At 45.1% G+C, this 25,317-nt stretch overlaps 1 protein-coding gene across 1 annotated transcript in view; it reads left to right on the forward strand.

Annotated features, from left to right (window-relative positions):
- Prp8 (pre-mRNA processing factor 8) overlaps window positions 1-25,317 on the forward strand; it is a 65,188-nt gene that overhangs the window by 18,376 nt on the left and 21,495 nt on the right. Inside the window, exons 11-26 of the mRNA XM_084599408.1 lie at window positions 76-330; window positions 1,670-1,879; window positions 4,728-4,844; window positions 4,975-5,181; window positions 5,569-5,732; window positions 7,081-7,207; window positions 7,361-7,980; window positions 8,689-8,835; window positions 9,241-9,451; window positions 12,942-13,058; window positions 14,245-14,492; window positions 15,533-15,712; window positions 16,699-16,834; window positions 17,939-18,108; window positions 21,543-21,672; window positions 22,743-22,889. Coding sequence (XP_084455534.1) covers window positions 76-330; window positions 1,670-1,879; window positions 4,728-4,844; window positions 4,975-5,181; window positions 5,569-5,732; window positions 7,081-7,207; window positions 7,361-7,980; window positions 8,689-8,835; window positions 9,241-9,451; window positions 12,942-13,058; window positions 14,245-14,492; window positions 15,533-15,712; window positions 16,699-16,834; window positions 17,939-18,108; window positions 21,543-21,672; window positions 22,743-22,889 — 3,186 coding nt within the window. The remainder of the gene's footprint in view (window positions 1-75; window positions 331-1,669; window positions 1,880-4,727; window positions 4,845-4,974; window positions 5,182-5,568; window positions 5,733-7,080; window positions 7,208-7,360; window positions 7,981-8,688; window positions 8,836-9,240; window positions 9,452-12,941; window positions 13,059-14,244; window positions 14,493-15,532; window positions 15,713-16,698; window positions 16,835-17,938; window positions 18,109-21,542; window positions 21,673-22,742; window positions 22,890-25,317) is intronic.

A 25,317-nucleotide genomic window follows, 5' to 3' on the forward strand; every position in this document is an offset into this window, starting at 1 on the left:
AAAATATCTTCTTGCACCATAAAAAAAATCCATCTGCTCAGCTGGGGGGGCCTTTTGTTTGTTGCTGGTTTGCAGGAGCGCAAGAAGAGCCGCTTCGGCAATGCGTTCCACCTTTGCCGGGAGATCCTGCGGCTGACCAAGCTGGTAGTGGACAGCCACGTCCAGTACCGGCTGAACAACGTGGACGCCTTCCAGCTGTCCGATGGGCTGCAATATGTGTTTGCCCACGTGGGCCAGCTTACGGGCATGTACCGCTACAAGTACAAGCTCATGCGCCAGATCCGCATGTGCAAGGACCTCAAGCACCTCGTCTACTACCGCTTCAACACGGTCAGTGCAAAAATCCCTTTGCTGCCTCTCTCTGGCACTCACTTCGTGCTTTAGTGTAAAATTCTGCTTCAGACGGAGCTGTTTTGTGTGTCTTTTGGTAAATACAACTTTTGCAGCGTACTGAGATGGCGCTTTCTAGATTGACTCAGGGATCAGTCGATGTTGAAATTTTGAACTATTTTGCAGAGCAGTCTCTGCTCCAAAATGGGACCACGTGTCAAAAAATTGGCACTCCGCGCATGTTTAAACTGCAAAACAAAGAAATTCAATTTGAAGTGGAGGTTCTATTCTTGACAGTCCCTTGATGGTGACTTTGTTTTTCAATATCCACACATCATTGACGTCAGGATGTCAAGCTTCCTGGCAACTTAACAGTGATCGCGCGTAGGCGCAATCAAAGCAACAGAAATGACTAGGAAGCCCACAGATGGCTACTGGATTACCTTGTCCTGACTATAGCGTCTGCTATGAGAAGGTTTCATTGTTGTTAGGATACCATTGGCATGTATGGGCACAAATGCGCCCTGGCTAAGCTTTTGGTGGCCTTTTAACTGAGAGTAATAAACAGGCTGAAAGAATTTTACTGTAACTCGGTTTCATTTTATTGAGCGTAGCTTGTTCCATGCCCTTTCTTCAGCTTACATAATGCATAGGATGATAACTGTTTATTTGCAATTGTCCTTTGGAGGCAAAAGTGAGGAGCCTCCACTTTTACTCCCACTCCTCGGAAGCACCAGAGTCTACTGTTCACTTTAACTTTACACAGTGGATTCGATTCCCAAATGATTTTTTGTAGAAGCTTTCTTTTTCTTTAGTCTGCTTTGGCAAAGGGGAGGCGTTGTTCTCTGTGTCTTCCTATGCTACTGAGCCAGACATAAAATCTCAGTTTGGGGAAAAACATCTGCCAGCCCTGTTTCATTTATGTTTTCTTTCAATAATTTTGTTTTGTTTGTTTGTGAGTGTTAGAGCTGGGCAGACCTGAAATCATCTTGTATTGTGTGTGGGTATTTGGTGGGTGCAGCACGTTGTGTACATTTTTGCTTGTTCTGACAGAACACACAAAAGTTTGGAAAGAGAGGAGGGACAAAGTATATGCTTCTGTTTGTCCTCGTCTTTGTGCGCTGTCAGGACCAGCAAAAAATGCATAGTGTCAAGGGGGCTCCATTCATCTTCCTTAGAGACGTTGAGCTTCCTGAAGCCAAGAAATTTAGGAAACCGACCAGAAAATTTTTATTTTCAACTCTGTGGGCAGAAGCTAAAGACCAAAAGTGTCTGCTCGTAGAGCAGTGCTGTGAGAAGGCAGTTTCTCATGCCAACTTCTTTGCAATCTTGGTGGCAGGGTCCTGTGGGCAAAGGCCCCGGGTGTGGCTTCTGGGCCCCTGGTTGGCGAGTGTGGCTGTTCTTCATGCGGGGCATCACGCCACTGCTGGAGCGCTGGCTGGGCAACCTTCTGTCCCGCCAGTTCGAGGGGCGCCACTCCAAAGGCGTTGCCAAGACTGTCACCAAGCAGCGCGTGGAGAGCCACTTTGACCTGGAACTCAGGGCCTCGGTGAGTTTCTTGGTCCTCCTTTTTCTTTTGTTCTCAAATCGTTGATGTGCTGTTCCTCACAAAGTGTTTGTACTGGCTCGGTTTAGTTTATTAATTTCCAGAGAGAGGTCTTGGTTGTATATGTTGTGCCGTAATCATATCGCCAGCATCAGCATTATTACAAATCTTTCAGACTAGCACAAAAATTTATAAAGAGGAAACAGTGTTCAAGTGTAGACTTGAAGCACTGAGTTAATTTGTTTGAGCTAACCCTGTAATGATTTGTGCATCATGTGCAACACAGATAGTAGCTTCTTTACAGCACACTTTTATAATTAGTCTCTGGTGTTCATAGTGGCGGGCAAATCATTTTCCTTAGCATTTTCCGTAGCCACATATCAGCTGCTACCGGTGCAAAACATAAGCTGCATGGTAGTTTGCGGTGTGCCCTAGGTTGCTTCTTAGGCATTGTTCGTGTCTAGTTTTTGCAACGAAAGCTTGCATCTGTTAATGTTTAAGGGTGTCTGCCAGGACAAAAAAGTGAGGCTGAAGCCCTTCCAGTGTAAAAGTGGGAGTGTGTCACCACTCGAGGCACATGTCTGGTGCGAAAAATGTTTTAAACAAACTGTGCGGCCCTGCGGGACAAATTTATTGCTTACGTTCCACCCACATTCCACACTGTATTTTTGCACCATCTTCCGCTCGCGCATTACCCGACGACTGCGCGACCGTGAGCCAGAGGTTGTGCTGTGGGTGTTTGCTGCTTTTCACACTACAGCGAGAGATTGAGGGTGCCATGACATGTTTCCTTCACCTCTGCTGTCTTTCTTCAAGGCAATTGGGTTCTTGCAAGTCTTCTTTGAGCTGAGCCCCTAGCATTGACCGCGGATTGCTCTCCACTACCTGGCAAGGCAGCAGGGCAGTGTTCAGGCCCCTATATCAGCTCATGCTTATTGGTGTGCTACGCCACTCAGCTTACCTCTACCTGTGATTGTAATTGAAAATATTAAGTGCAGCCTTCATTTTCCAGCCTTAATTTACCCAGCAACATCAATTTCATCATAAATGGTATGATTTTTCATTACTCTGTACACTCTTTACAACCCATAAGGTACCAACAGCAAAAAAGTCAGTTTTAATCCCCATTTTTCTTGGTGTCCACATTGCAGTATTGACATTACTACTATTAATTTAACCTTGCATATTTCTATACCAACAGCAAAAAAGTCAGTTTTAATCCCCATTTTTCTTGGTGTCCACATTGCAGTATTGACATTACTACTATTAATTTAACCTTGCATATTTCTATATAAGATGCTTTGCATATTTTGCTTGATTTTTGAAGTTTTGACCTGTATGGCTGAATTCCTTTTGAGCATGTGGATCATTGAGGCCAAGGGTTCTCAGAATGGTTTCCGTGGGCCACTTTTTGTAGGTTCTGCGAGCACCCGCACTAGCCTGTCTCCCCATTTCCGGTACACGCCTTGCCAGCATGTATGGGCCACACACAGTGCCTGGTTTGTTAAAACTAGAGTGTCAGCTTTTAGCTCTCTTCTCAGTTTCGCGGCATTGTCGTTAGTGCCAACAGTAGCACAGACCTTGACAACCTGTTGCTGCACTGGTGACACTTGAGTACATGCTCATTTTGTATGTATCAACTGAATGCATGGCTACGCTATCAAGCCAGCCGTACCAAGGCAGTATATTTTGGCACTTACTGAAGGCTGTTGGAATTCCTTGAGGCAAAAAGTTTGAAAACCCCGGGTCGAGTGAGAGAACTCTGGCTGCTGATTAAACTCTTTCCTGCCTGCGCCTATTTCCATCGATAGCCTGCTATTGATGGTTTCACGATTCGAGTTTTTCTGCTTTCGAAGCGCTCCTCGACAAGTGGCATCATCCAGTGGGAAATAGAAGAACCCTTCTTTCAGCTTCGCTTTTGGTTTAATTTTTTCTGTCGGGTCGCGCCCGTCCAGGTGGCCTCCGGAGTTGGGTGATCGGCGCTTCTTGTTTACATTATGGCGTCGACATTGCGCGCTGCTGCTACATGGAAATGGCATTTCCACAGAAGTTGACGCATCTGAGAGCTCATTTTTAGATGCGAACAACAGCAGTGGTGACTCGGAAGACAAATTCAGCTCTTCAGACTTTAGTGCCAAGAGCGAAACTGCGTCAGACTGACCCGGAACATGAGCAGCCATACCCCGAAAAGCTCCACTTTTGCTGTGCGCTGATTGGAAGAGATCAGCGTTCTGAAGGTCGCAACTGCTACCTGCAGGTTGCCAACGTCTTTTGGGCGGGATTACTTGCCTCCAGCAGCGCAGAGAGTGGTGTTTTGCAGTAGAAGACAGCCAGGCGTCAACCTCGACTATTGTGTTCTTTCCCAACTCGGCAAATACTGTACGCAGAAAGCTAGAATTTGGTGCAATATGTATTGCATTGGTCCCTGTTGTAAAGAATGTATATGTTGAAACTTTTTTATGGTTTGTTTATTTGTGTCAAGAAACTGATGTGTGTGCGTGTGTGTGTGTGTGTGTGTGCGTGCGTGCGTGTGTGTGTGTGTGTGTGTGTGTGTGTGTGTGTGTGTGTGTGTGTGTTTTAATTTCAATATTTTTCTGCGAGTTTTTCTTTTTTTTTCATCACTCAGTCAATAAACATGTTGATTGTCACTAATACCATTGTGAAGAGGAATTCCTCCTCTACAATTTGATACTAGACAGTCCTGTACCAAGCGAGTTTTATTAAAGAAAAAAAAATATTAATGACACCATCCAAAAACCACCACTTTTCCAGCGGGCAGGAAAGAGTTAAAAAATGGGCTGGGCAAATCGGCATAAAAGAACAGTATGGCAGAAGTAGCACATATATGCAGGTGATGCATGACATCTTGGACATGATGCCTGAGGGCATCAAGCAGAACAAGGCCCGCACCATTCTGCAGCACTTGTCTGAGGCCTGGCGCTGCTGGAAGGCCAACATCCCCTGGAAGGTAGGCGCAGTTTTTCCTCCTCTTTATTTATATACCTTAACAGGATTTGACCAGTTGGAGTTTATTTAGTAAAACTTTTACGGCATCTAGGCAGATTACATTAGTTTGCTTCTGCTTTCCTGGCTTCCAGGTTCCTGGCCTGCCCATCCCCATTGAGAACATGATCTTGCGCTACGTCAAGATGAAGGCAGACTGGTGGACCAACACCGCCCACTACAACCGGGAGCGCATCCGCCGTGGTGCCACTGTGGACAAGACAGTCTGCAAGAAAAATCTTGGCCGGCTGACACGACTCTACCTGAAGGCTGAGCAGGAGAGGCAGCACAACTACCTCAAGGTGGGCTTCTCACTGGCCCACTTTTGCCTATGTAATGTAGCTAATTTTTTTGTGGCAGAATGTAGTGCATTTAGGGCTTGAAACCTTGTCTGAAATTGGAGGAGTTTGGAATGGGTATGTAGAAGTTGAAGACGACCTTTATCCATTTGCACTGCTGTGCACAGTTAAGCACCAAATCTGTTTCATGAAAGGTTTATGCTTGCCTTGTATTGTTGCAACCGCCTCTAGGGTGCATTACTAGAGTACAGGATGTGACATTGCTCTGTTTGCTGCTTTTCTGGGCACTATATGATGGTGCGAAGACATTCGTAGTAACCTGGAACACTTGCCATGATTGTACGGAAGGAGTGTTGATTGCTGCAATGATCACATCACACTGCTGTGCAGGATGGCCCGTACATCAGTGCCGAAGAAGCAGTGGCCATCTACACGACAACTGTACACTGGCTGGAGAGCCGGCGATTTTCGCCCATCCCCTTCCCACCGTTGTCCTACAAGCATGACACCAAGCTGCTCATTCTGGCCTTGGAAAGGCTGAAGGAAGCCTACAGGTGGGGTCTGAGTGCACTATGTATCAGCAGGGTGTGTATTGTGGAAGCTTGTTAAATTCGAACCTCAAGGGACTGGAAAAAAAAAATATTTGAATTATCCAATGTTCTGATAATCTAATGACCCCCCCCCCCCCCCCCCCCCCCCCCCCAAGGAAAAAGAAAAGCTGATAATAACTGCTTACATTGCAGTACATTTAAGTCAAACAAACACGCATATAACGAATTATTAAACGAACTCTTCCGAAATATTGTTGTCAAACACGTATTTTTAACTTTGTATAGCGAACTCAGTTTGGCATAAAAGGGATATAACGAACTTCGCTACGCCAAGTCCTACCTCACTTTAATAGGAGGCAGTAGGCTTTGTTGCACTACAAGTGTGTTGTGCAGTGCAGCAAACGTTCAGGGTTACCTTGCAGGCGCTTACAGCACCACAGATGCCACGTCGGCATGTTGACAGCCAAAGAAATCGTCGGCATCTCACAACCGCTGACAGTGCCGCTTCATCAGCGGCTGCAGCGGCGTAATCAAATGCTGCTTTTGCGTTTTAGTGTTAGCAGTGGCGTCGCCATCGTAGCATTCTGTGGAGGCTCTGTAGGTAGTCGTGTCGAGTGTGATGCGCAGGTGTGCGTAATGCTGTGATGGCGGTGAATGTGAAAAAATGGAGTGGCACCAAGCTCGAGATAATTCAGCTTGCGGAGAACGGCAAAAAGAAGTGCATTCTTTCGGATTTATCTGGCATTCCAAGGAGCACTTTGAGTACCATTCTGAGGAACAAAGCTGTCATCAAAGCACAAGCACGAGAGACCACGTGGACAAGTGCACAGCGTCTTCGGCTCCCTGCGTTCAGCGACGGGGAGAAGGCGCTCTACAAATGGGTTTTGGATGTCGGAGATCACAAACTTATGATCGGGCTGTGATAATAATAAACACCTTTTAAAGCAAACAATGCCCGAAACCAGCGACACAATCGCTGCTGACCATGTGCTTTTTGCAAATAGTAGACATACTGACAGGTTATATCAAATTTCGGTTCGCAAAAAAGTTTGTCAGAACTTTTTTGTCTTAGTTCATAAACTCTTCCCTTACATTGATGTTAACTTGTGAAAAAACAAAACAAAAAAAAAACAGCGAGTTCATTACATGAACAAATATGGTATTTACTTTACATGAAAGCTTAGTTAGAAGGTGTTGTGCCGTCTTCCGTTTGTAGGAGTTTTCAATTTCTCTGCGCGTGTCACTTTGTGTGCACCTTTCTGTTTACTGGATTCCATATTGAATGATACCTTTTGCTTTGCAATGCACTGTGCTAAGCCATTTCAAGCACTGTCTTGGTAATCCGTCGCAGTGTGAAGAGCCGTTTGAACCAGTCTCAGCGAGAAGAACTGGGTCTCATCGAGCAGGCATATGACAACCCTCACGAGGCACTGTCACGCATCAAGCGTCACCTGCTCACACAGCGAGCCTTCAAGGAGGTAAGCACTTGTGTAGCTGACAGGCAGTGCTCTGTAGCATGCTTGGTAGAATGGAGGTGGTGGTGTGTCACTGTGGCAATCTTATCTGCCCTTGGCTGTCTTTGGTAATTATGGTACTGAAGTTGCTTACAATGCACATGCCACCCTGTGCAGGTGGGCATCGAGTTCATGGACCTGTACAGCCACCTGATCCCGGTGTATGATGTTGAGCCCCTGGAGAAAATCACAGATGCCTACCTGGACCAGTACCTGTGGTACGAGGCGGACAAGCGGCGCCTCTTCCCACCCTGGATCAAGCCGGCCGACTCGGAGCCTCCCCCGCTGCTGGTCTACAAATGGTGCCAGGGCATCAACAACCTGCAGGATGTCTGGGACACGGCCGAGGGCGAGTGCAATGTCATGCTAGAGTCGCGCTTTGAAAAGATGTATGAGAAAATGGACCTGACACTGCTCAACAGACTGCTGCGCCTCATTGTTGACCACAACATTGCTGACTATATGACTGCCAAGAACAACGTCATCATCAACTACAAGGACATGAACCACACAAACTCGTATGGCATCATCCGGGGCCTGCAGTTCTCCTCGTTCATTGTCCAATACTATGGCCTGGTGCTGGATTTGCTGGTGTTAGGGCTGCAGCGAGCCTCCGAGATGGCGGGACCTCCACAGGTGCCCAACGACTTCCTCTCCTTCCAGGATGTTGCCACTGAGACGGCACACCCTGTGCGCCTTTACTCGCGCTACATTGACCGCATCCACGTCTTCTTCAGGTCGGTTGCTGATTTGTTCTTGCATACTTCTTTTTCTTCCATGTTGTAACAAAGTGGCATGGGTTTCTTTGATGTGTCGGTTATACAATTCCAAATTTCAGTTGAAAATCAAGGCAGCTTTTCCTGTGCCACCCCGCTTCGGGCGTCAGAAATAGACAGCCATTGCTGTGTGCCTCATGCTAGTTTCGTTTCATGCTGACATCGTCGCGCATGCTATCTAATTTCATGAGGAGTTACAACAGCTGCAGTCAGCTCTCACGTCAAGAGAGTCTCGCGTCGTCTACTATTCGGTGCTTGCGCCGCTATGCCGGTTCTGGCGCATGCACAGTGCGGGCAGCGGTGTTTGCAGACACCTGACATGTACATATCTCGGCGTCTATTTACGTCCGCTGCCACAAATATGCCCAGACCAGCTCCGGCATACGTGTGACCATGCAGGCCTGCTATGCTTATGCCAAGGAAGTGTCCACGAAGTTGAACCTTAGCAGTGCGCGTGCCGCTATGCAATCATGGAGTAGTGCTTAAAACCGAAACCATGTGAAGCAAACATTCTATAAACTTTATTCACTGAAGATGAGTATTTCGAGATTTCGAACACCAGACATTCAAATATAATCAAATATTCGCACAGGCCTACACCAAACACTTCACGTTCACTTTTCATGGCACTGCTCTCAGCTCGCACAACACTGCATTTGTCTGTTTCAGGTTCACAGCTGAAGAAGCGAGAGATCTGATCCAGCGCTACCTCACGGAGCACCCTGACCCAAACAATGAGAACATTGTCGGGTACAACAATAAGAAGTGCTGGCCCAGAGATGCTCGTATGCGCCTCATGAAGCACGACGTCAACCTGTAAGTGAGAGCCATGTTTTGATGCTATGCTGCTTGAGTGAGACATCGGTCTACTTGAATGCAGAGCTTAGCTTGAGAGGTTCATGACAGAATATCTGATGCTTAACAAATATATTAGAGCCTTGCACTACAAGTGAGCTTGACAGTAACGTTGAGAAGTTGTAGCTGTATTGCATTTCTTGGTTGAGTAGTGATCCTACACACGTGGCCATTCACACTGAACCTGGCAGCAATCTTCACATCACACCTGTTGAATAGCCACAAAAAGGAGTGCATAGTATTACTGTATTGAACTTCAGTTATTGTTCCATTGGTAACATTAAGTTTTGAATGTGTTCTGTTATATGTTGAGCATTGGTACCAGTCAAGATAGAGCAGCCACTTACTGTTCTGTGCATGATGCAGGGGCCGTGCTGTGTTTTGGGACATAAAGAACCGGCTTCCAAGGTCAGTGACCACTGTCCAGTGGGAGAGCAGCTTTGTCTCGGTGTACAGCAAAGACAACCCAAACCTGCTGTTCAACATGGGCGGCTTTGAATGCCGCATCCTGCCCAAGTGTCGCATGACTCACGAAGAGTTCAGCCACAAGGACGGAGTGTGGAACCTGCAGAATGAGGTAAGCTTTTTTTTTTTTTTTCCTAATGCTGTTGTTTTCCTCACCAGTATTCCTAGCATTATATGCCCCCTAATATGCCGCAACTTACAGCTTCAAGAATTGAGGCTATAACTCTCTACTCCTATCTTTGTCGTACCATCAGGTGTTGATAATACAGGAGAATTTTGGTAATGAAATCTTATGGGGTCACAAAAAAAATTTGTATCATCAAAACAAACGAAATTTTTATTCAGAACCATGGGGAACGGGAATCCCTTCAGCTGCAAACAGATCCATGTCAATTCATTCTTTGCACAGATCTGTTTACAGCTTAAGGGGGGACGCGACCTTTGAAAACCGAAAAATCGCGAAACAGTCGATTTTTGGAAGATTATATATTCCGGTAGTATGTATTATAAACTACTTTTTTTGTAGTTATCAATGCCGAGCTCATAGAAATACTGGAAATTATGTAACAAGCAGTGGCGGCCGCAGAGCTGCAAGCAAGCGCCGAAAATTTCGGAACTTCACGGGCGCGCCATTCCTCTCCCGCCGAATCGAGTGCTGCCATCTTGGTCTTGTTTTGTTTGTGAATTCTTGCACTTTGTTTTGCAGCGTGGTCGAGGCGTGGCTTGCGTCCGATTGGGAGCCTCACGATGGCTCTCGAGTTTCCCGCGATTGAATTCAAGGCTGCGATTGGGCAAACCGCGTGCTTCGCAAAAATGGTGGGGATCGGGCGACTGCTATTGGCTGCGGCGCTCGCTGACGCGATGGTCTCCGCCGGCTGCCCCCGCGTGTCGTCTGCTCCAACTCTTTGCTCTCATTGTTTGCTGTCTCACTATACCTCAAGATCCGACACACGTTCAGTGCATGGACGCGAAGGCCGTCCACATGGCGAAGCGCGCCACCAACGACTGCATCGATACCTTCAGTGTCTTAGCATCTGTTATAGTGGAACTTAAAAATAACGAAAGTTTAAAAAAGGGCCTTGTCTTGCCCTGTGACACCTATCCAGAAATTACCACTATGAATTTCACAATGCCAACACATTCTGCAAGTTCTCCAGGCCTGAACCCATGTGACCCATAGGATATACTCCTGTAACTTGAGAACCAGCGTGCACAGCTCTATGAAACTTAGTAGTTATTCAAATGTCCATGCTGCGAGCCTACCATAAAATATTTTATTGTGATATCTCGACAAACAAAGAAGTTTGCGTTTTCTCAGCCGTTTTCTCGGAACCATTTTTTTTGCCTAGTGTAGCTGCTAAGGACAGCCATATCTCAGGAACTGCAGAGCAGATTTTCATGAGGTTTCTTTTATTTCATACCTCAATAAATTTTGAGGGGCAAGACAAATTCTTTTTTTTTTTTTTTTTTTTGCAAGACATTGTGTCTGGAATTAATGACATTCTTAATGAAAACACAGCTCACTACTCACAGTGAGTGCCGTATGACTGATGACCACAATGTCGGCAGTGTGTGAACTAGGCACTGCTGCAAACTACTCCAGGTGTGTACAGTGTCACTAGTGATAGCAGAACTGACTATGGGTGAGCCCCACGTGCAGCCAATAACTGCTTGCTGTGCATACCTGCCAACCTTCCTGATCCACCTAGAAGACACCCGATTTTTCACTGATCTTTCCGATTATATGGCCACTGCCCTATATCTTGCAATAAGCTGCCCTTGCGCGCGCAGGAATGGTTTTTATGCGGCTGGTATCACTGAACCTTCAGCGGAACCTTCAGCTTCAGCACCATTATGCAGCTGATCAAAGCCAAAGTAGCTGAGGCTGACATGAGGGGCTGGCAACATTTTGTATTTGTAATTGCAGCTGCTTCCGTGTACATTTGTAGTCGGCTAGGCCACCTGCGTACAGTTTAAAGTTATAATTCTCATGGCGCTATCAAAGCCCAAGAAGATCTATTTGTGAAAGCTTTTGCTATCTTAGAGTTCTGATTTTTCGGGCTTCGTGACTTCGAGAAAATGTATAAGCATTTTGAATGTTGTGCAACGCAAGGATGCGACGTCAGCGTCTCTCATGGCTGCAAACATTGTGCACTGCCTGAAGGTTTACGCTGCCCTCGTTGTTGAGGAATTGGGAAGTGGGTGGAAAAAAAAAGTTTTCTTCACGACAAGCGATTTTCAAGGCATTTCTAAATACAAGGAGCTTCCAGAGATGGTACCTTCTGCTCCAGGGTTCGTATTCTGAGTTTTTGTTGTTATTGAATGTGTCGCTAGCTCCTCGATCTCAAGTCATCTGATTGGTGGAAACACTGGAACTGGAAGTGGTAGTGAAATCCGGTTCCTGTGTGTCCATCGATCAGATAATTTGACGTCGAGGAGATAGCCACACTTTCAATAACGAAGCTACCACCGGGAGATAAGAGGCCAGGCGCAACGTCCTGTGGTGGTATTATTTGGCAGAGTGACACAATTATGAACTCTGCTCCTGTTGCCAAACATAACGCTTGCAGTCTACGCTAACCTGATGGGATGTGAAGCTTGCTTTCATTTTTGCCTAACTACTATTTAGGAAAATAGTGGCAGGCACTGTATTTCAGGTACAGCTAAATTCCTGTGTAGCATCAACTCTTGCAGTTTTTTATTTTAGTTAAATAGTTCACATGAGGGCGTTGGTAAATAAATTCAGTAGTGGTAGGCGTTGACTCACAATGCGTTGACTCACAATGGAGGAAAAGAACTAGGAAACTAGCTAGTAAGTATGCTAGTAACAAGGACGGAGAAATAAAGAGCATTAAGCAACAGGTGAAAAACACAGAAGGTAAAAATTGGATAAATTCGATGGAAAAGAAACAGAGTGTGGAATTATACCGAAAGTGGAAAATGCAGATCAGGAAGGAAGATTTCTTTGATAACTCAAGAGGCAGTGCCCTACTTTTTGAAGCTAGATCAGGGTGCCTTAGAACACGCAGCTACAAAAAGAAATTTAACAATGGAGATGACGCATGTGCTGTATGTGGAAACTCCAGTGAAACAATTGACCATATTATACTCGAATGTAATGGTATCCATCCGGAAGTTGGTGCAGGCGCAATCACTGTTCCTGAAGCTCTGGGCTTTAGAGATAACGGTGGCCGGGCGAATAAACCGGTGGTGGAAACTAGCAAAAAACGACTGGAAGATTGGTGGCTTAAAAGCAGAGAAGTGACATAATGTTAGTAATGTAGGAACAAAATTTAATAAATAGAATGGTGGTTTAGTTAACCATTCTAAATCAATAATTAAGATATAGGGAGAAAAATGAGCATGAAAGCTACTGCTACCACCCCGTTTCAAAGGGGACGCTCCTATATTCCATCCATCCATCCATCCAGTAGTCTATTCAAGGAGGAATTTGCTGAACAGGAACGAATCAAAGTATTCCCATTATTGTAAGTTGTGGTTTTTTCTGAGGATAAATATTCTGTGTGGGCTTTTTCAGAAATAACTATTGTGCAGAATTCAAGAATACATAAATATTAAGTGAACGACATGTTGCGGTGCAGGTCACCAAGGAGAGAACAGCACAGTGCTTCCTGCGTGTGGATGATGAGTCCATGCAGCGTTTCCACAATAGAGTCCGACAGATCCTCATGGCTTCCGGATCTACCACCTTCACCAAAGTGAGTGTTGCGAGCCTAATGTTGCCTCCAGATGGTAGGCTGCCACATGGGGTGTCAGAAAGTGAAGCCACCGTGAATAAGTGGCCGCTTCCCAAAAGTCAGCCTTTGGCAGTGCATGAAATGAGTAATCAGCACTGTTCTTCGGTTTTGTTTTAGCCTTCGCATGTCAACCTTTCGTCATACTCGTGTTTTTCATGACAGTGCCTATCTTTCTCACTATCAATTGGTTAAGGATACTAACAAAGTCATTGAGAAAGGCGTTTCAGGAAAAAGTGTCCTATGCACTGAAATAGGGTGACATTAGCAGACAACAGGACATCGGTGCATACGACATGCGTGGGGTCTTTTCTTCTTGGCTCTGTGTCGTCCGGTTGCATTAGCGTTTGCAATGGCTGGGCTGAAGTCATTGTTATCCACATTCCTGTTCTGTAAGCACAGGAATACCATCAGTGGGTAGGCAGAAACTTCCTGAAAGCTGGCGGCTATTTCTAGGTGGGTTTCATTTGAGTCGAAGCAATGACTTGGCTACTACCTGATGGTGTGCATACAGTATCGGTTCAGTTGAGTTGTAAAAGGTATTGTACTGGTCGTCCATTGCAGGGCATCGAATGCTGTTTCGTTTTTCACCAAATTAAGTACTATGGGGGCGCACCATGGGGGCGCACCATAGGGGCGCACGCGCAGCTCAGAGCAATAAATGCTCAGCCATACAATTGCAGAGCTAACAGTCAGGGGCAAAATTAAGATAAAGGTGATAGGAACACCGATCTTGCTTGAGTGACAAGCCAGACTCAGTTATGTAGTTTCGGACCCAGTAACCCCGCAGGAGGTTACCGAAGTTGTTGTCACATCATTGTAAGGCAACGTGAGCTTATCTCACAGATACTAACTGTATGCACAGATATATCTTTAAGTCAGTCTGCATTTTGTGCTCAGGTGCACTCGGACAGTATGTTTTAATAGTGACTCATGCATCCCGTGATAGCCTTGCCTTGGGAACAGCCATTTTATAACAAGGTTTAAAAGTTGTCATGGCCTATACCTTGGTTCTGCATTGTTATGAGTACACAGCCTCCGCGAATAGCCTACATACTTTTTCAACTTTGGTGATGGTCTTGTATAGTACCTAATTACATATTTCCACTTCTCTCTTTTTTTCGTTTATTCCCACTCCACATGACTGCAGATTGTGAACAAGTGGAACACAGCTTTGATTGGCTTGATGACCTACTTCCGGGAGGCTGTGGTGAACACCCAAGAGCTGCTTGACTTGTTGGTCAAGTGTGAGAACAAGATACAGACACGTATCAAGATTGGTCTCAACTCCAAGATGCCGAGTCGCTTTCCACCTGTGGTATTTTACACGCCCAAGGAGCTAGGTGGCCTGGGCATGCTTTCCATGGGTCATGTGCTCATCCCACAGTCGGACCTCAGGTCAGCAACTGTGGCTCACTCCATGAGCTAGCATTGACATCACATGCTGTTGAATTTTTTTCTTCCTTTCTAAGACCTTTTTATTGCATAGTCATAGTAACAAAATTAAACTCTTTCAGTGTGCAGAGAATAATGAATGACGTAGATTAACAGCTACTATAGACCCTTTCATCCTTTCTGCATAACGAAAACCCCTTTCAGCATGGTTGCACGACCCGTGCTAGAGGTAAAAGTTTGGTGCAAGACTATTCTAAGCTGTATTTCATAGACCTTCTTGCTGAGCTGTAGTATATTGACAAAGCTGCATTTCATCCTTCCATTGCAACAGCAACACATGGAAGGTGCACTCTACCTGCGAAGCAACGGCTTGGCAGGGATACACTTGATCCCTTTAGAATCACTACAGCAGCAGGAGGCAGAAGCATGCTAGAAGCATGTACCACATTATCCAGACATTAGATATTTCCAGCACTCCAAGCAGTTTCTGCCCCCAAAACGGGTTTTACTGCCACAGTAGAGGGGTGTTCTCTGTGCAGGGAAGCTAACTTGTAGAGTTTTGCAGCCTTTATATGGTGTTGATTTAACCACATGGAATCACAGATTTCTGAGCTGTCACATGGGCTACATAGTTTGCTTGATGGCCTTACATTTTTTACAAATGTTGCATCACTATGATTAAACCGTTTCATCATCTGGGTTTCAGTATTTGAGCTGGAAATGAAGTCAAGCTTTTAGAACATTGCCTATATATGCACATCAGGTATCCATACAGTTGTTCTTAGTCAACTAAATCTGCCGGCTGGAAGAAGCATCTAATATTCCTGACGTTCACTGCATAAGAAAGGCTACTATGTTTACACTCAACCTTTTGCTGTATGAATGACCTTATAAATTTTGCCTGTTCTCATCTGCAGTGCAGTGTCACATACATGCTCTAAGATGTTACCAGAAGGCAGAATTTATCACTGCTGTGGTTGGCCATCATTTTGTTATCTTAGCAGCCTTGGCTCTGACCTTCTGTACATGGCTCTCTGTAACAGGTGGTCCAAGCAGACAGACGTGGGCATCACTCACTTCCGGTCAGGCATGAGCCACGATGAGGACCAGGTGATACCAAACTTGTACCGCTACATCCAGCCTTGGGAGAGTGAATTCATCGACTCCCAGCGAGTGTGGGCCGAATACGCCCTGAAGCGCCAAGAAGCACTTGCACAAAACAGGTAACCAGTGTACCACATTCTGGGATGTTGAAGTGTGCTATTTTGTTTGCGTGAGGATTGATTACGATGCGCATGGAAAGAATGCAGTGCCAGAGTGCTTAAAAAGGGATTTGTTTACTCCATTTGGTTACAAGCTTTTCACATAATCTAAAGCCCGGTCGTAGCCAACTGCATGAGCTCCTAGAATTTATTCGCATATCTAGAACAATAAGCTTGGTAATTCGAACTTCGAAGGATCGGGGGAAAATGTTGGAATTATTGAGTGGGAGCAAGGAAATTAGCTAGAACCACTTGAATCATGGTACCATGAAAGCTCGTTAGTTTCGGATAATTTGAGCTGCACTGCTGCCAAGCTCTGTGGAAGCCTATGTATAAATAAAGCCTGTTAATTTTATTGCAAATCTGTTCTGCTACAGATAATTCAAAATATATGCTGCTGCATTAAGCAGCCGGCTTTTGGCACATGGTCAAAGAAACGCCCCCACAATAATGTGGCTTAGTTACGAGGCTGTGAGCCTCCAAAATGGAGAGAGACGATAAAACTGGGTAAAACCATGTAGAAGAATGGGTAACGTTCTGGTGCAGTGGAAGAACCACGCAGATGAAAGCGAGAGAAACGCCCAGGGCTACCAATCAGTAGCTGTGGGTTGGTTAACTGGCTAATCTGTGGCTGATAGCCATCATCGCCACGGGATGATGCAAAGTTCATAAAATCAGAACCTTAAGTGCTGGACTTATTCCAAGAAAAAAGGCTCACCATTCTTCATCAAGTTTGTCGTTGCACGCCTGTCAGAGGTGGGCAGCCTGCACCGCAACGTGCGATTCAATTGTCTTGAGAAGGGCTACTTCCACGATCGCTTACCGTGACTATCATACCTGGATGCAGCCTGCATTTCGAAAATCATTCAGTTACAAAGAACAGCAGCTGTGAAGGCTTAGTGTGGAGTTTTACTACGCTGAGAAAATGACTGAGGTCTGTTTTCCAGGCGCCTTACACTGGAAGACTTGGAAGACAGCTGGGACCGTGGAATCCCACGAATCAACACACTGTTTCAGAAGGATCGACACACATTGGCCTATGACAAGGGCTGGCGTGTCCGGACAGACTTCAAGCAGTACCAGGTAGGCATTCTTTGCAAAGTGCTTTGTTTTGTTTGCCATCCATTACATTTAGAGAGCAAGGACACTTGCCGCAGTGTTAGTGGTAGTCCACATAAGACATTCTAAAATCAAATGGGGCTAAACCTCTTTCTGGCGTAAACAATTGGATGTCAACAAGCCTATGACAGGTGTTCCCTGCCACCTTTCTTCTCCCTATTATAGCTCCCCTCTGTATGCCACACATTTTGCCCATTGGACCGGAAACGCACATGCTTATGATGTGGTTAATAAGAGCGAGTTGGCGGGCTAGTTGGTTTTGCATATTTAAGAAACAGCGCAAAGGACGGGACACAGGGACACAAGAAAGCACAAACACAAGGCGCTGTGTTTGTGCTTTCTTGTGTCTCTGTGTCCCGTCCTTTGCGCTGTTTCTTAAATAAAAAAATTATGATGTGGGTTGGAAAAGGGTTTTTTTAATTGTGATCGAAATCCTATGTTTTTTCCCATTGGACAAGAAATATATCTCTTATGACGTAGGTAAGAGAGGTCTTGTAGTTGTGATTAAAATCCAATGTTGTCTGCAGCTCAGTTGGTTAATGTGGTGAGAACCAACATTACACTTGTGGTGCATAATCGTTTTGGCTCATTTTAGTAATGAAATCTGCTCAGTAGTTGAAGCTATAGTACACCCAAACCTGCATATATCAAACTAGTATAAAAAGAGGGAGGGAGGAATTAGTTTGCTATATTGTGTAATTCAGTATAATGCGTTTAATGAATTTGACACTGTACAAACCACACTTCATTAAAAAGGGTGCTTTACTGTGAAATTCGTACACCTAATTTTAATCCTGTGTTTGGCACATAGAGGCCTTAGTTGCCTATGCAGGCAACACAAAATCTCGACATTTAATATTATGGCTGGAAAAAAAAAAAAAACAGTTCTTTGGAAAGCGCATTCTATGTTGTCGTTTGAATATACCTATATATATATTTTTTTTTATGTTCTACACAAATTCAGGGGAAAATTTGATCTGAAAACAGTAAAAAACGCTCACTTTCCTGTAATAAGGAGAGTTGAGAGCCAATGGATGGGGCCCTAAGAGTGGATTGTGTGGATTGCAGGTGCTGAAGCAGAACCCATTCTGGTGGACCCACCAGCGGCATGACGGCAAGCTGTGGAACCTGAACAACTACCGCACAGACATGATCCAGGCCCTGGGTGGTGTGGAGGGCATCCTGGAGCACACCCTGTTCAAGGGCACTTACTTCCCCACCTGGGAGGGTCTCTTCTGGTGGGTACACTTTTTTAGTGCTTTCGTTAGACTAGCAAGTGGCCTTGCAAAGCATTCTGCCTCTATTGGAAGCATGCACCTACAATGTGGGGCTTAGAGACATGTTTTCTAGTGGTCTCTGGCTAGCACATCTAATTTTAATCAATTAGTTGTGAAAAAAGGAAAGGGTATGCGAATAGCAAACAGTAATAGTAACTCTTGAATATTGAACATTGTTCAGCGGGGCCATACATACATACGCCATCAAAGAACCTTCATTCCATCTTCAATGGCCCAAAAAAATGTTCTAATATCGGATGTCTCTAAAAAACTGCCAAACTGTCCACATCACAGTAATTTTGTGTAATGAACACTTAGAATATGGATGTCTGTACATTCGAGATGAAAACAAAGCGATAATGATATTTTTCAATTTTGTCTAGTGCTTTGATTTGTGTGCAATATCGGTATTGTTGACTATAACCTTTGGTGCCTCTTCAGCTTGCAAGCAAAGTGTACGGAAGCTGATTTTTCAAGAAAAAAAAAAAAATATTTTTTTTTAGGCTTGCGGATTTTCCTAGGTCCTGCTAACTCTGAAAAATTGGTTAGCGGCTGTATGTGGAAAAATACTGACAGGCCACTGCGTGCACTACCTGCTGCCGTGCCTTGCCTAGTAACCATGTTGAGAAGAGCAAAACAACGTGCAGAAAAGTACAAACTTGGTCGAGTTATAAATTTACACAATTTTATCAAGGTATTTGCCCATGGCAGCTAGAGTGCGCTGCTGCCACATTTACCGAAGTTTTGATTGCGAAAAAATTTTCACTATGCATGTGACATAGTACCTTGCAGCCTTTTGAATCGCCAGCAGAGAGAAAAGTGAGAGCAGCAAGTGAAGCAGATAGCGCAAACTACTATGAGCCGTTAGGAAACTTGTCCTACTACAAAAACTGCTGGAGTTATTCTAATGGCTTGCTGGGAAAACGAGTTACTTCACCATCGAGCCTCTGTGTCGAAGACAAACTTGTCAGGCCTACGGCAAAGAAAATACTACTTGAAGCATTATGGGTTGCTACACCAAAGGTGGCAATCATTAGGAAGCTTTTCAAGAGAGTTGGAAATCCATACAGTGCCTATCCCCAGCATTGCTCAAGCAAAGAATAATGAACTGTTGGCAAGAGGCAGTGAAAAAGCTGAAGGATGAAAAGGCTACCCTTCAGTGCTGTCGTTCCTAAAGGCACTACTGTCCAGTGCTCAGGAATTTATCAGTAGTGGGAGGGGATCAGAAAGGGTATGCGCGAGATAGAGAACGGAAATGTTGTGCCCATTAATCTGAACTCCAAATTACTGCCGCTGCTTGAGTGCACATAAGTGGTAGACTCGACATTTTAATCTATCAAATCAAAACAGGCAAACGCTTCAGGCCAGGTTGTATGTTCAGTTATGAAGTGCACCAACAAGCGTTCTCTTTGCTGCTAGTCTGCTCCATGTTGTTGGTAAGGTCAGCCTGTGTTACATATCTTTACAGGCTTTGGTCGTTTGTTTTGTCAGAGATGAGTGCGAAGTCGGGAAGGCATTGAACTTGTATAGAAAGGAACGGATGGGAGATTTTGTATTTCAGGAAGAAAAAACTGCAATCAACAAAGGCATTTGACCTTAGGAACTTGTTCCAAATCATAATTCAAATGCTCCTAAACTCATTTTATTGCTCCTAAGCTGCTTCAAAATGCTCGAGTCTGCTTCCACTCCTACCTGCACAAATGCCTGGAAATCTTTGTTATTTTCGTAGACTTGGAGATGTTCTTTCATTACAATCGAATTGCATTTTTTGCCGCTCTCTTCCTTGGCGTCCAATTTTTTTTATTTTTCAGTTTATTCTCAGTTTTCTTCTCCTCTTCCAAGACGTGCAAAACATCCAGTGCAGATTGGAAGGCCTGATCAACCAGAAAACATTCCACGCGCGGTTATATGGCAGCCTGTGAAGAAAGGGCTCCTGCGGCATGGTTAGGAGAGTGCAGATGACTCACTATCGTCAAGGCGTTCTCCTGAGCCTCCACGCTCATTGTCTATCCCAACTACTCTGCCGTCAGTAGAGCTTCTTAGACGGTGTTTTATTACTTACGTTGGTTCTTTTGCATGTACTGGGGATATCTATGAAACACAGTCAGGACTGCAGTCGGAAGCAAAAGCCTCCCATTGGTATTCTTTGTGTAGTCTCTGTGAATTAAGGAACATACCAGAAACCTGTTGATAGGCTCTCACTTGCTTCTTTCTCCCGATTGCACTTTGCGTAAAATATTCTTGAGCCACGCTTTCCAACGTTGCAGGTCGCACGGGAACTCGTGATACTCTACAGTAAAGTAGGGTCCTTTATCGCGTTTATGTTGCAGAGCGGCACACAGAAATTGCGTGGCACTGCGCCGCATGTGTGAGCTGGCCGCCACACGCGCGCACAACACAAGAAGCAAACGCACCCTGTCTCGACGTAAACATGCTTGCACAAGTGCAGACAATAAAGCTTGCGTTGACCTTTCATACATGAGGCGACTTCGTCCAGGCAGGAATCAAACCATATGCTCAGAGTCCGCGATCCTGATGTGACAGTGGCCCTGAACAGTGGCACCCTCAGCAGAAACAGCGGACGCAGCTGTAAACTTCTCAAGGATGCGCTTGCCTATTGGCAGCGGCGCAACGCAGCAGGCCGCACCTAGTGTGCTTTCATCGAGCGGCCGTGAAAGAACTCTCGGGTCAGAAACTTGAATGTTTGAGCATGCTGCAGACCACTTGGGGGTAATTTTATTTATGAGGGAAATGGTCTGTTAGGCAAGTGATGAACCATCGTACCAGCTTAGGGTTCTAGCTTCACTGACATCACCTTTCTGAAGTGCCAATCCCTGACCGACACAAGAATGTGTTCAGCTGCCGCCACCACTACAGCCTTGTGGTAGGGAGCCAGGGAAACTGTGGTGGGTAGTGGTGAGCTCCAATCCTTCAGTCAACTCCAGGTGACATGAAATTGGGCACGCACCACACCTTGCCGCTTCTGTGCTGCAAGCAGAGGAGCTGTGCAGTTTCAAATTACAAATTAACTGGGTTTGAATTATTGAGGTCTTATTGTATATCCAGGATCGACTGTATTTATTCCACCTGTCTGCTTTTCGTCCTTTTTGTTTGTCTTTGAATATTTTACCCTGCGTAATGAACTCTTGCCTCAAATTTCCAAACTTTTTTTTCGAAGAGGGAGTGTTCGCAGCATTTGTCTTTTGTCTTTCATATTTAGCATTTCCTGGGTATTGTGATTGAAATGTAGAGAATGTAAATGCACTTGTCTTTAGGGCAATTGGAGCTTTTTAGTGTGCTGTTGTTTCTGCCTCTTGATTTAGTGTCAGGGTGCCAACATTTTTCGCTGCTTACTAAGTGGGTATTTGTTCGCCTGTTTTCCACCGACTCAACAGGGAGAAGGCCAGTGGGTTCGAGGAGTCAATGAAGTACAAGAAGTTGACCAATGCCCAGCGTTCAGGTCTGAACCAGATCCCCAACCGGCGCTTCACCCTCTGGTGGTCACCGACGATCAACCGTGCCAACGTGTGTATTGGATCATGCTTTTTGTCTGTACAGAGTCGATCACACCTTTCAAAAGCGCCTGAGCAGTGCGATACGGAGCAAATTAAGTCTAATCATAATGCAGCTGCTGTTGCTGCTTTGTTAGAGGCAATGTGCTTGTGTTTGTGCAGGTAGCATGGCTTCGCGGGTGGGCTAGAGTGCAAATATCTGTGAAAGGCAACACCAGCTTTTAAGTTTTGCTTTACTTCCTTCACAGAGTACAAGCGCTTGAGACAAGTGTGATCATCTCTGTAGCACTTGACGCGGCTCACGCTGCATAAAAGCTTTAGGACTCTTGGAGTGCAGTTCACTGTTGTTATTTATTGCTTCTGCTGTTAAAAGAAGAATATTCAAATACTTTTTCTGGACACAAAACTCCACTGGAGTCTCATACATGTTTGAGAGTCTGAGCTCTAGCTGTCACCATTTGTTGGAGTGCATCGAGCTGCTGCAGAACTCGCTGGCTGCCGTTATATTTTTGGCAGTATTTGCATCTGAATGTACAAAATGTTTTGTGATTTCTTTTTTAGCTAATGCGCTCTAGCATTTATTCTTCAAATTTTAGATGGAATTTGCACCTTCCATTAAGCCTCATTGCAGTTCATGTTTAATGGCACATTAGCTGCTACCTTGAACTCATCGACAGACTGTCGGCAAACACATTATCGGCGCCGTGTTTGTACTTGGGCCATACTGATGTCGGTGTAAGGTGTCATCCATGGCACATCAATAAGATCGGAGCAGTTGGCTTCCATTAGTTGACCAGGATGACATCATGATACCGGCATGATGTCTTGCTGTCTGCACTAACCAATAGTTGCAGCTTTATCAAGTGTGCAGTGTACAAATAACTAGCTGTAACCCAAATTTTTCTTTAAAGGATAAAATGTTGCTATTCTTGGTGTGGCACAGTTTTGTCTTGCTCGGGTTCATGGCAGAAATGTGCATTTCTTTGTGAAGTGCTGTGCAGTCTTGTAACTTTAAACACTTGCCACCCGCCTGCATTGCATACCACTTTATTATTTCCCCTCCTGCCACATGGTGGCTTGCAGGTGTACGTGGGCTTCCAGGTGCAGCTGGACCTTACAGGCATCTTCATGCACGGCAAAATCCCCACACTCAAGATTTCGCTCATTCAGATCTTCCGAGCTCACCTGTGGCAGAAAATCCATGAGAGCATTGTCATGGACTTGTGCCAGGTTTGTTTCCTGTTTGGGCCTATTTTTTGCTGTCTGTCAGGGCAGTGTCCTATGCTTGTCGCACCTGAGTTCATGGCTGTTCTACTAAAAGAATAGGGCAATCATTGTACTATACACAGTTACAACAGCCAAGCAAATGGCTATGACTTTAAAGTTTCATATAGGTCATGTAAGGAATGAAAAAACTGCAACGCCACTTGTTATACCGGCTCTTCAGTGAGGCTGGCCTTAGCATTGTAGTGAATAAGAATAATGGAGCATTTATATTGCAGCTTTTAATCCTGCACATAGCCTACATGGAACTTTGACTTCATAGCCGATGCTCGACTGTTGAAGCTGGAACAATTGAGAGAAAAAAAAAAGTTTAGAAAATTTTTAGTTATAGATTATTTATGATCCTTATACTGCAATCTCTTACGCATCATTAACAAGCATCAAAAATTTCTTTGATCCAGTGGAGAAGGGACCAGGAAATTCCTAAAGTGAGGTTAGGAAAAGTGGATGAGGGATAAGTATTCTTGTGAGGGGTGTGCTGGCTGCCGTCCTTTTCTAACACACAGATATTTTGGATGCCCATCCGGCACAGATTAAGCGGGAAATCATTGAGGCTAGGCATATCATGTGATTAGGTGAAAAATGTGTTAGTGAACCGTCAATCGCTTTAATAGATAATGAGGTTGGGTTTCTTAAACGTGGTATGTGTGCTGGGTCATCATGGCTTGGTTTTTTGTTTAATGTGTGGTATAGTGCGGCTTGGTTTGGGTTTTTATATTGTGTGTTTTTTCAGTAAACTTCAGTTGCGAGTCAGCGCCCATCCTGTTTGCTTCTTGCTCTTCGTCCTAGTCTTTAGAGCTGGTTATTTAACATATCAAGTATTCTTCATTAGTCACTCTGTCGCAAAAATTTCAGAGCTAGTTCCTTTAACAGAAGAAGGTATTAGCGATTAAAAATTATGCTTCTCCTCTTCTCTGTCAATTTAACATTGAGAGATATCAATTAAAAATGGTGCTCCTTCTCTCCTCCTCAACTCAACGCTCCGAGACTACAGAAAAAATTTAAACCATTTAGCGCTGCCGAACATGGATATTGAGCATTAGCTCATGAAACACCACCGCTGAGGGCACACCTCGATGGTAGTATTGCTGCATAAATTTATACTATACATGTTTCAGGAATGAAGACATTACACGTCTGAGTAATTGTTATTTATTTTGCTGAATCCGCTTGAAGACTGTATGATGATCGGTGAAGTGGTTGGCTGCGGTTTCTGTGGAGATCACCTTGGTGTCACTTCGTGATGGAAACATGTGCCGCCATCTATTGGCACAATGTCGCGGCAATTTTTGTATTTATTTTAAATGTTTTGTGATGATGTGATCACGGGGCATACATGAGGTCACGTGATGCTGTCTCAGTGCTGAGGCAAACACCTGTTCTAACAGCAGTGTCAAGGGTCAATTGCGGCATCTTCCCAAGTTCGTTGAATGTGTGCAGTAGAGGTACAGTTGAATCCCGCTATAACGAAATTCACGGTGCACGAAAAAAAATTCGTTCTCGCGGAACTTTGTTATCGCAAAAATTTGACGTGAAACGCAGAAAGAATTGCCCAAGCAGCAGCAAAGGCGTTTAATGCCAAAAATCTGTAAGCTTGGTTTGCTTACGCTTCACGGCGAGCAACGCCGTCACGCGATTTTCGCACTCGGTCAGCAAACCCATTGCAACATCGTCGTCTCGGACAGCAACGAAATTCCTGATGACATCAAAAGCGTCCATCACCTGTACGGCAGTTGCCGCAGCCGGTGCTTCCTGTACGTCGTCGTCTTCTTCATCGGAAGAGTCCTTATCATTCCGGGCAGCTTTTATGATCTGCTCATCACTCACATCTTCGTGAACAACAACACAAGCGTCAGCGCCGATGTATTCATCGAGCTCGAGATTAGGCGGCACGGTTCCTATTTCTCCCAGCGTTTTCCAGGCGGCCGCGATCCCCGGAGCCGGTGACGCCTCTTCGTCGTCGTCTGTAACGCCTGGTGTTAGGCCAGCAGAGTGTACGGGTCGACCTTCGGCAAATCCGGCGTGCCTGAAACAGTTCACAATTACTGAGCGCCCCAGTGTGCTCCAGGCAGCAGACATAATCTGCAGTGCCACGTACAAGTCCACCTTCGTGTCTCGGCCGGTTTCAGTGTTAAAAAGCAGCCGCTGAATTAACCTCCCGCGGTAAGCGCGCTTCAGGCTAAGAATCACGCCCTGATCGAGAGGCTGTAAGACAGACGTGCAATTGGGAGGGAAAAACCTCAGCTCCGTGTTAGTGAGCTTGACTTCGTCGGAGTGATGCGCTGAACAATTGTCCAAAAGCAAGCAAACTTTACGGCCCTGCCTCTTCATGTCGCGGTCGAATGCCATCATCCACTCGGTGAAAATAGCGCGG

The sequence above is a fragment of the Amblyomma maculatum genome, chromosome 3, assembly GCF_055883805.1.
Source record: "Amblyomma maculatum isolate TAMU_Amacu chromosome 3, ASM5588380v1, whole genome shotgun sequence".
Classification (NCBI taxonomy): Eukaryota; Metazoa; Arthropoda; class Arachnida; order Ixodida; family Ixodidae; genus Amblyomma; species Amblyomma maculatum.